This window comes from Branchiostoma belcheri, unplaced genomic scaffold (genome assembly GCF_001625305.1).
Source record: "Branchiostoma belcheri isolate BF01 breed outbred unplaced genomic scaffold, Haploidv18h27 scaffold15, whole genome shotgun sequence".
Taxonomy (NCBI): Eukaryota; Metazoa; Chordata; class Leptocardii; order Amphioxiformes; family Branchiostomatidae; genus Branchiostoma; species Branchiostoma belcheri.
Window position 1 is genome coordinate 3,605,549 of NW_017802935.1, and position 10,592 is coordinate 3,616,140.

The 10,592-nt window shown below is 46.2% G+C and overlaps 1 protein-coding gene across 1 annotated transcript; it reads right to left on the minus strand.

The window, feature by feature from the left end:
- Window positions 1-941: 941 nt before the first annotated feature.
- On the minus strand, window positions 942-4,194 carry LOC109465224 (tyrosinase-like). The gene is made up of 6 exons (XM_019762368.1): window positions 3,428-4,194; window positions 2,933-3,021; window positions 2,571-2,799; window positions 2,069-2,222; window positions 1,580-1,731; window positions 942-1,216 (listed from the first exon to the last, which is right to left on the minus strand). The coding sequence occupies exons 1-6, from the start codon at window positions 4,164-4,166 to the stop codon at window positions 954-956; spliced, it is 1,626 nt and encodes a 541-aa protein (XP_019617927.1). The 5' UTR covers window positions 4,167-4,194; the 3' UTR covers window positions 942-953.
- Between the last annotated feature and the right edge of the window lie 6,398 nt (window positions 4,195-10,592).

The following is a 10,592-nucleotide window of genomic DNA, read 5'->3' on the forward strand; positions in this document are numbered from 1 at the left end:
CTCATTCTTAATCTTAAAAGAAGCTTAAAGTTGACTATTTCGATATACAGTATAGTGTTTGTCAACTCTCTCTGCATCTTCAAGATACTTAACATCTCGGGTTGTCGGCGAGGTTCTCTATTTTCATTTTACAAACAGAAATACGGTAGTTTTGTCTTGTAAGGTGCACGGTGATGTCCATTCTCCAAGTCAAATCAAATTGGCCACCAGAAGGTTACCATTTGCCCCTTGAGCGGCGAATTTGATACCGTCTGGTCATTTTTATACTGTCTCACACTGTATTGCAGCCATCGAAAGATCTGCTTGGAGATTATTAGGTGATGACTAGAACACATGAGTGTCTGTGCTTGACACCTGTCCAGAAGGGGTGGCCGCAGAACAAACACTCGAGCGGCCAGAAGGATAGCTCTGCGGCCACATGTCAGCGTAATTACAGGGTCCACTGTTGACTGGACACTCCAGGAGGGCAGCTAGTCCGTTCGATCGCCGTCTTGAAGGACGCCTGCTATGTTATCTGTAAACACTCCGGACACACTTAGAGTGACCGATTGTTTTGACCGCCTTCCCTTTGCTTTTAAAGAAAAGTAACATCATGCAGCACTCAGGCACGCTCTCTATTACGAAACATGGTTACATACAATATTGCCGGAGGACGCTGCCTTTGCTTCTACAGATATACGCTAGTTCATATCGAGGGTATCATTTGCTCAGATTAAATGCAGTGCTTAACTATCAGAGTATTTCAAACCTATTTTCTTTACAATTACTCCAGTAAACTGGTACGTTCGCTTGGACGTACTCCAGAAAGTTTCATGTACGTCGTTCTTGTCTCTCTCTTACAATATAAAGCAGACATGGAAGGAACTTCCTGAAAAAGTGATTTTGAATTTGCTGCTTTACAGAATGTAAATGTACAGAGACGATGTGCGAGATTCTGCTGAAACCAGTCCTTTTCAAATGTATACTACTTCGGTCCATCGTCGTTCCGGAACAGTTCTTCTCAAAAGTGGCGTCGCCTCCAAGAAAGTCTCCGATGCCGGGTCTATTGTCTGTGCTCCCGTACTCCGACTCTCCCTGTAAGCCTGTGCAGTACGGCAGCACAGCCGCTTGGAGGCGCTGTACACTACGGCGAGCAGCAGGATCCCGATGAGCACGCCCCCTAGGAACACCCCGTAGAACTCCAGGAACCCTAGATCTTCCCACCACGCACGGCCCTCTACAGGAAGGAGAAAAAATCAAGATTACTACTAGCTAACTCAACCGCGACGGGGGCCGACATCGTCTACCAGACACCCTTGACCCAGTGTTGACGTCACACTTCAAAGAAGCCACAAGTGACAAGCCTCACTGGGTCAGTCTACTAAGGAAAACCAGATTCAAAATCTCTACTTGAAAGAACTTCTTTGTGTTGGATCAAAAGTTTTGACTTTAACATACGACAAGCTAACCTTTTTCCAGTTTGTCATGTTGTTTATTCTGAATATAAAAGTAGAAAAAGTCTAAAGACACAAACACAGATAGAGTTTGGGGACCACTCGTTTTAACCCTTATTTTAGGGGTAAGCCTAGAATATACTCACCGGTCTCTACCATGAAGTCGTAGTCATACCCGAAGTCCGCAGCAGGTGTGAAGAGATCCGCGGTGGTGTGGAGGGGCAGGAACGGAACCATGTAGGACCCCCGGTTGTGGCCGATACGGGCGCCTTCCGCGGGTAGCGCGCTTACGTTAGGTCTGAAAGGAAAGGAACAAACTCACAAATTCCGAAATGTAGCACAGAATGAAGAAATCCAAGCCTGGGACTATCCTACTTCTGTACCGGGATCCTGTATTCCCAGGATGGCACCCAGGCTAATGAAATCCAGCTGATACACAGGTCCTGCAGTACCATAGGAAAACACCAGGTGAACTTGAGTTTGACCTTCGTTTCTACAGACACTACTCACCTACCAAATCTATACAATGTTACAACAAAATGAATAAAACGGTGAAGTTTCGGCCTCCATCAGTTTCAAATGACCAGAACAAGCACGCATTACAGGCAAATTGACACGCTTCTTATCAGTAGTACCTGAATTTTCTCAGCCAGAGTTCGTAGATGCTATCCACAAAGGCGTGGTGCAGGAAGAAGACAGGATCGTTCGCGGAGGCGGCTGAGGCGGTGACGGTGCCGTTCAGCCACACGTGCACGGCCGCGTGCAGGTACCGGGCGTCAGAGGAGATACCTGTGAAATTGTATCGTAGAATATCGTGTAGGGTGTATGCATGTGAGGTCACAACAGTACTAGCCGCCGCCATGTTGGTGGAGTAGATGGATCCAAGATGGCGCAATCAGTCAGAAGTCACTCTCTCTTTGGATCTCTGGATAGCATTCAGCACCAAGGACAGATCCACACTATCTACTGTTACTTCGTATAGGGTGGCATCCATCTTTAGTTTACTAAGCTCTTGGGTCACACGGCTATATCTATAAGTACTAAGTACGATAATAACACAGAAACTGCAGTTAAATTTCATTATAGGAACGAAATATCATAAGAATAATGTTTTAAGAAGGGAAATGTAACGCTTGCCTTCTGGAGACGCAAATCCTTCAAGGGAGTTCCTGAAGCTGAAGTTCGCCGACCTGTCGTATGGAGGCGCCTCATACTCGTCCAGGTCTAAGGCGGCCTGGACCTCTTCCCAAGTGGGCAATGCCGACACCCTGTCGGATTTCCCAGCGTTTCTCTGGAGAGGGCCTTCCGGCGTTCCGTCACAAACGGTTCGGAGATTGTTATACTCGTCGCTGCGACTACAGATGACCTGTTCAGATACATCGCATTCATGTAAAACAACTGGTACATTTTAGTTTAAGAGAACTTTTGCCAAAAATATATCTCCTTTGGTCCATGTTCCTCCAAATCCTCAGCCTTGCACTGATTGAGGTCAAACTCACCTGCCAATTTGACAGGAACGACCCGCCGCTAAGCCTGCCGGTGCCATTTTGCTGACTTGCGCCCAAAAAGTCGTCTGTGCACATGTCACCTGGGTTATGAAATGTATAGAAATATATATGAAGCTCGTCATCAAATATATATAGGCCGTCAATCGTACGCAACGTTATATATCTTCAAAGTATGTTTAAAGTTAGCAGATAAAGTCTTTTTTGACGATTCCCTCCCCGTAAAAGATTCTGACGGAATTTAGTGACCGACAAGCTATTCTATATAGTCTATATTATATATAGCAAACAACTTCGTCCGTTAAATTTAATGTCCTGACTAAAAATTTTTACATGTACTTCTTTAATGATCTTTTTGACAGCCTAACACACAGAAGGTCCCTATGTTATTGTTAAAACCTCAAATAAAGCTCATGCAATCATAAAATCGAGGTTTTACAACAATGTGACTTCAAATTCTAAACACTGAAGTTCATGATCTAAACTTACCACAGTCAGCTAGATCGCGCCAGTCCCAGTATGGCAGAGCGAAGTTCTCATCACCAACAATTTTAGCCAGCTCTCGCTCCAACAGTAGAAGGTACAGACGATGCCATGGTAAGAAGCCCGGACCCTCGTGCGCGAAGTCTACGTTTTTAAACACCCCTCCTCCCGGTAGAAGCACATCCCTCACTACGTAGTAGTGCATCCAAACCAGAGCGTCGTACGTCGTGACGTTTGCGAAGGCCGGTTTGGTTCCGTTTGTGAGGACGTCGACGTAGGGCGTCACGGGGATGACCCAACGCTCGCTCACGGTGGTTTTGCTCTCGTCCAGCGCCCGCAGAAATCGGGTTCTCTCCCACCACGATAGGTCGTAGATGTTCCGACGGATTAAAACCTTTCGTTCGGTACAGTTGGGCCCTACAAAGCCGTACTTACACTCACTACAGTCGACGCCGTAAAAGTTGTCTCGACATTCACAAGTCCAGTTCCAGTACACAGTCGGCCATCGTTCCCGGTCGTCCGCCCCCACGTAGGGGTAGCTGGGGCTGTGGGGAGAGTCGTCCGGCTGAATCTGACGGCAGGTGCCGCGGCCCACAGCCTCCCCGCAAGGCAACCCTGTCCCGTCTGCCGCCGGCCACAGCGGGCAACACCTGCCGGTGGAGAGGCTGAGGTCGTCCGTACAGGCTCGGGGGAACTGCCCGTAACACACGACGAAAGAAAGTTGGAAGAAAACTATCCAAAACATGATGATTCCACTAAAATACCAAATCCTTTCCCGCTGTGGCGGTTATTCTGTCCGCATTTGGCGATAACTGCCCAGAAATCGAAAATTCCACCAGTCACAAGATAGCGATAATGATTCAAGTCGAGGACTAAGCCTTTGTTGTTAGTGAAAAGAACTGTTTGTATTAAGTGCAGAGAAGCGTGAAGTCCGCGTACTCTCATGACAAACACATGACGAGCATGTGAGTGTAAAGGCGCCTTAAGGCCTAAGACCTTTTTGAATGGAAGAATGAACAAGACTGTCCTTTTGCATGTTTATGTGTGGTCTTCCTTTAGTTATGGGCTTATTACTCCGTGAAGGAGGTCAGGACCTCCGGACGGAGTGTTGTGAACGGCTGATTTTTTATGTTCGCAGTCAAAACACTGGGTTCTCTTTGTGTAATCGGCACGCAATTTTATACGCCGTCTGCGGGCATGCCCGTGTTGATGCACGAATGTGTATTTTTGCCGTTGCTGCTTTCGCGGTCAATGTAATATTGCAGACGCACCCCTACAATTACGAGGCGAATTGGAATGGTCCAGAAAAACACGTTGTTTGGAATAGCAGTGGGGGTGGGGTGGGGTGGGGGGGTGGAACTTCATGCAGATACGGGGTGGTTTTGATAAGTGGTTCCAGATGTTTTTGCCCATGCTTAAGGGATGCCAAGTTTTTTGGAAGATGTTCGCAGCCAAAACGCATTCTTCCGTACGTCGCATTTCTGTGTAATTTCGCATGTGGCGTGGCATTATGTCCGGGATGATGCACGTCTTTTTATTTTTACCGTAGCTGTTTTGATATTGGAGTAAATGGTTATTTTCGAAACATCCCCATGTCCTTGAAATGTTGTCGCCCGTTTATGTGACCGGTAGTCATTATAAGTCGCGGTCAGGCTGATGGGGACGGAAATGTGGGGTGGTCAGAGGTCAACATTACGAAATGTAAATACCGATGACGTAATCCTATCGATTTCAAATTGGTCGGCTGTGGCGACCTAGTGGCGGCGTGTATTTAGTCACGTAGCAACTGGCCGGTCGTTCTAGCAACGAGCATGCTGGCCGCTTCTGTACACATGGCCAATATTTTTGGGTTGGGCCGCTCCATAGTGTTACAGCTCTTTGTAAACATGGACAATATTTTTGAGCAACCCATCAATGCGTTCTGCCTCGTGGTCGGATGTGGTCTGGGGCTGGTAAACCGCACATACTAGTAGATCGGGTAATTTTATGATTTGCTAGTTGTAAAGGCGTCTTGTACTATGAGCCGGTATATGAAGAAGTAGCCTGTGTTACACAATCATACTTTCGGTCGGATTGATGTGCAACTGTTACTAATTACAGGGACTGCGCTACTAGTGACGACCAGTCGCGCTGTCCTGATACACCGCGAATGTTGGGCAATATGCGAGTGGTTCCCTGTAGACAGTCCTGGGAGTCATTTTTTTCGCACATTTGCACATTCCAGGAGCCAAACCAAAATACGTTCATGAACCGAGTCCAAAAAACCGAAACGTGAAAATAGGATGATCGGACCTGATGTAAATTTCTCTTTCTGTAGATTGTACACACAATACACACATATTAAGATAATCTGGCCATGGCAGGTAAAAAAAAAAGTAACCCTGAATCATACTAGATTAGCGTAAATGCATGTTTATGCGTTCAAAACAAGAAAAGAAATTGTTTCCCGATATTAATCTCTTGAAACACGGCGCTGAATATTGACGCAAAAATATTTCGGGCATCGCGCGCCCTTCCCCGTTGTTTAGACTGTATGCAAATCCCGCGTCACGTGTCGGCATTTCGCATCTCTGATTGGTTGTTGCGTCTTAAGATGACTGAGCCGACGCGCGTTTAAACAATTTTTCTTTCTTCGATTTATCACACTTCACAGAGAATTGTCGCCAATGGCTTCTTGTTGATTTTGTGTCAAATTTATTGGACTTTGTTACCGTATTGTTATGACTTAGTCTGTATTTGTATATGTGACCCATGTCACACTAGCCTGGTAGCCATACCATCGGGAGCTCCCATGTATCTTCCCGGTATTGGCAGTACGTGTTGCTCGTCTAATCTCCAAGCAGATTCGGTGGGGGAAGGGTCGTAGAATTCGGCAAAAAAATAGAATAGAATTGGCCAGGGGAGTCAGGCCGCGGGCCAAGGTTGTTTCTTTCCCTCCGAAGCGGCAAATCAAACCCTATGGCGGCCAAATCCCTAAGCCTGGCAAATATTCTCCTATATATAGCCAGCTTAGTTAGTCTGGTAGAGACTACGCGGCCAATAGCCAACTTAAGTCACCTTGCCTCATCGAATCTGCTTGGAGATTATTGCTCGCCCGCCTAGGCTCAGTCATTAGCGCACGCACGGAAGTTTTTTACGGTGTTGTTTTTAAGTTTTTAAGGGTGGCACCGTGGCAGCAATCAGAAAGGCCGGCTGGAAACAGTATGTTACATATGGATCGTAAGAAACTATGCTTATTAGTCTGGCCAAGGACCTTGGTCTGGCGCAGTAAAACACCCCTAAGCCGATCCGTTTGATTAGATTGGTTACCAAGCTAGGAACAGTCACAGCTTGAATCTGTGAGCTGAATAAACTTGAAATTGTACAATCCACGTGTGTACGGTATCGCATGCATACTCCCACGGCATTTATACATGCATTTCTGCTGAATTAATAAGTACCCAGCACAAGTATGTATTGTGTTACAAACTCACCCGCCTCAATCCCTTGGGAACCTACAATACATGTAGAAATCCCTACTCTCCAAGCAGAGGTGTAGGCTGGCGGCGTTTTACCCGGCTCTAATTTTTGTACCGCGGCCTTTTTTTCCCGCCAGGCTTCGCGATCGGTGGTTTATTAGATACTGCCCTGCCCGTGATAGACATTGACTTGTAGCCACCCAAAAATGTGCTTGGAGATTAAACAATCACATAACACCGCTGTCTTCTCGGAATGATCTTGTTTGTAACGTTACTAACGGTGACGGTAGTATTTGCTGAGTTCTGTGTATTCGGGAGGCCAATTGGCGAGCTGTAGTGAGCCGTAGTGAGTCTACTATTGTGCTGTGTTTGTCTGTGTGGCCTTTTAAACATGGGAGCGTACGTTAGTGAAAGGGGAGGGGTGTGTACACAATTAAGATCAATTAAGGACGGGAGTAGGTACACATCTTTTTCGAGGGAACGACCGTATAATTCTAGGTTATATCTGTTCAGATGGTCTGAATTTAGTATCATTTCACGCTCTATTAGGCTGATCGTTTTATTTATTTTATCTATCTTTTTTTGCGTGTGTCCCGCTGGTCCTTTGTAACAAAAACAGGAAAACATGTTAGATAACGTTATTTGAAGTGTATGGCCCCTGACCTACTTACAGTATTTCATATCACCTGTGAGGGTCATGTACTCTACAAGCAGACGTTTAGGTTTGGGTTTATTTTTGAGTTTGATTTTCGTCTGGCTTTCTTTTTGTACTGGTATCTTCTTTTTTTTATACCAGTACCAAAAGAAGGTCGGATAAAACGCATCTAATCCCAAGCCCAAACCCAGGACCGTACTCATGCACCAGGCTTTTTCGAATTTCCTTGAGGTAAAATCAGATTGTTCAAAAATCAAAGCGACTCACGCCGGTATTCGCAGCCTGGTTTTACCTGGATTCCTGCCTTGGTCCGTCCCCATGCAGACCCTCTGTTGTGTCATATGACCTACGAAAGTCGTACTTTTGTTGTGTCAATACAGTTCTCTATGAGGGCACAGCTCTTTGAAACTTTGTACTTTACGCCCTGCTAACAAAAACCGTGAACGAGATATTTTGCATCAAACGCCACTTGAATCAAAATAAATTGTGAAAAATGGAAAGACATTTCTTATTTTTGAATAAACAATTACTAGATTCTGCGGCACAGCTCATCTGTTTGGACATTTCTGTTGCTACTTTTGTATAGCCTGGAATCCAGGCAAACTTTTTGACACGCTTGTACGCGGATGACATAGCCTCTAAAAGGCTTCGGAGGCGGCTGGAAAGAGTACTACTACTACTAAAGTGGCCAGATCTAGATAGACAAACCTGCCAGGGGAGTTGGTTCGCTGAGGAGTACATTTGCCGCCTCCCTCCCATGTTACTTGTCTATCATTTCAAATTTTGGCCTCTACTCTGTCCGGGCGCTTCCAAATTTCTGGTAGAGGCTTCGGATGACACGACTTCCGTCCAGCGTTCGGTCTACATTCGGAATTTTTCGTACTAGTTCGGAGGCTGGTTCGGTCCACATTCGGATTTTTCCGTTCCATGTCGGATTTTGGCTTCGGTCCTTATTCGGATACTTTCGTGCCAGGTCAGAATTCGGTTCGGTACACGTTCGGATGTTCTCGTCCCAGTCCGGATTTTAGTTCGGCTATTTTCGGCGGATCTTTCTACCCATATAAGGCGTTATTCGGGTATTATCGACGTGAAGATGCGTCCACGAGAAACGGCAGAGAATTTCGGCGGCAGGAAAGTGGATTGGCCAGGTGGGAAACTTTTATTTTGTAAAACTTTTGTACAATTTGTAGATTTTGCTGTTTCTCCTTCGGATGTGTTAATATAGATATCCTAAGGAACAAGTTGATGTATAGTTTGTGTGATATTGGGAAACTGAGTTGCTGCTCTAAATCGCTAAAAATCTAGCGTCCTGAGGCCTCCGTGATTCGATCCGTAATCCGGAGCGGTAGCCTTTTGGGGGAGGGGGGCGCTTTTTGCAACGTGTGTGTGTCTGTGACTCTGTGTGAAGTGTGCCATCTCTAATTGCCTTGTTGTTCATGCGGCAGGAGTTAGAGGGTTTTAGCTGTTGGTTTTGGCATCGAACAGCGAAAGCTGAGCTCACAACATCAGAAAGGCCCAGAAACTGGTGGAACGGTGTGCTGAGTTGCAACCATGAAAACCTACAGATGTGAGGAGTGCAGCAGGCAGTTCAGTCATCTGGGTACACTGAAGAGGCACATGCAGACTCACACAGGGGAGAAACCCTACCAGATGTGAGGAGTGTGGCAGGCAGTTCAGTCAGCTGGGTACACTGAAGAGGCACATGCAGACTCACACAGGTGAGAAACCCTACCAGTGTGAGGAGTGCAGCAGGCAGTTCAGTCATCTGGGTACACTGAAGAGGCACATGCGGACTCACACAGGGGAGAAACCCTACAGATGTGAGGAGTGTGGCAGGCAGTTCAGTCAGCTGAATAATCTGAAGACTCACATCCAAACTCACACAGGGGAGAAATCCTACAGATGTGAGGAGTGTGGCAGGCAGTTCAGTCATCTGAGTCATCTAAAGAGACACATACGGACTCATACAGGTGAGAAACCCTACAGGTGTGAGGAGTGCAGCAAGCAGTTCAGTCGGCTGGGTCATCTGAACTCTCACAAGAAAACTCACACTGGAGAAACCATACAGGTGTGAGGAGTGCAGTTGGCATTCGTCTGTGTGACATGATCTAAAAAGGCACATGCAGGCCCAGAAGTAAGATAAAATCTCTGAAGATGCCAGCTGGAATACAGCAACCTCTTCCATGTGGACACTTAGAGTTAGATATGCTAAGGAAAAAAAAACAACTAAATACCATGTGAAAAAGCCTAAGAATCTCCAACTTAGATAAAAGCATAGAGCCTGATATATTTGAGGCTCAATGAGAGGTAGAGTGTAAAAGGAGTGCAGCAAGCTGCTTGGGTCAGTTATAGAGGGACAAAGACTTGTAAAACTCTGAAGTGAGTTCCATCCTCTTAATTTAATGTTTCCCTTGATGTGAGGAGTGCAACAGGTAGTAAGGCCACTGGATGGAGAAAAGGGCTTGTATGGACTCAGAGCCACCGACCTTTGTTTGTTTTTGTTGTTGCAACTTTTTCTTAATATTGTCAGGTCTCTGAGCCCATTCTGCATTTTCCTATGTATCAATAGTTCTAGTTTTGTTTCTTGGTATTAGTCTATAGTAATAGTGATCTGATGTTATAGTTAGTTATCAACACTTACTGTTGGCTATCACAACTTTTTGCTTGTTCTCTAGCCACCCCCATGAAACTCCTTCCTCTTCGCCCCCGCCGTTCTGCTTCGCCCCCGCCCCGTTCTGCTTCGCCCCCGCAAAAAAATCTGCTTCGCCCCCGTCGTTCCTCTACGCCCCCGGCGCAATTCTGCTTTGCCCCCGTCCTTCTGCTTAGCCCCCAATTGCGGCACAGCTCACAGTCGACACGAAAATCGTCTGCAAAATAACAATAAATGCTGTGCCGCCAAATTTAAAGTAGCCCATGCTCTGGCAAACATTCTGGACCACCTTTCTGCCAAGTGGCGTTGCACAAATCCTTCCCATTCAAAAGTTTACCCCTACCTCACGGCCCGTCAGTAGTTCTTACGTTTATAAGTACTGGCGGGAAATTTTACTCACGGCTGTAC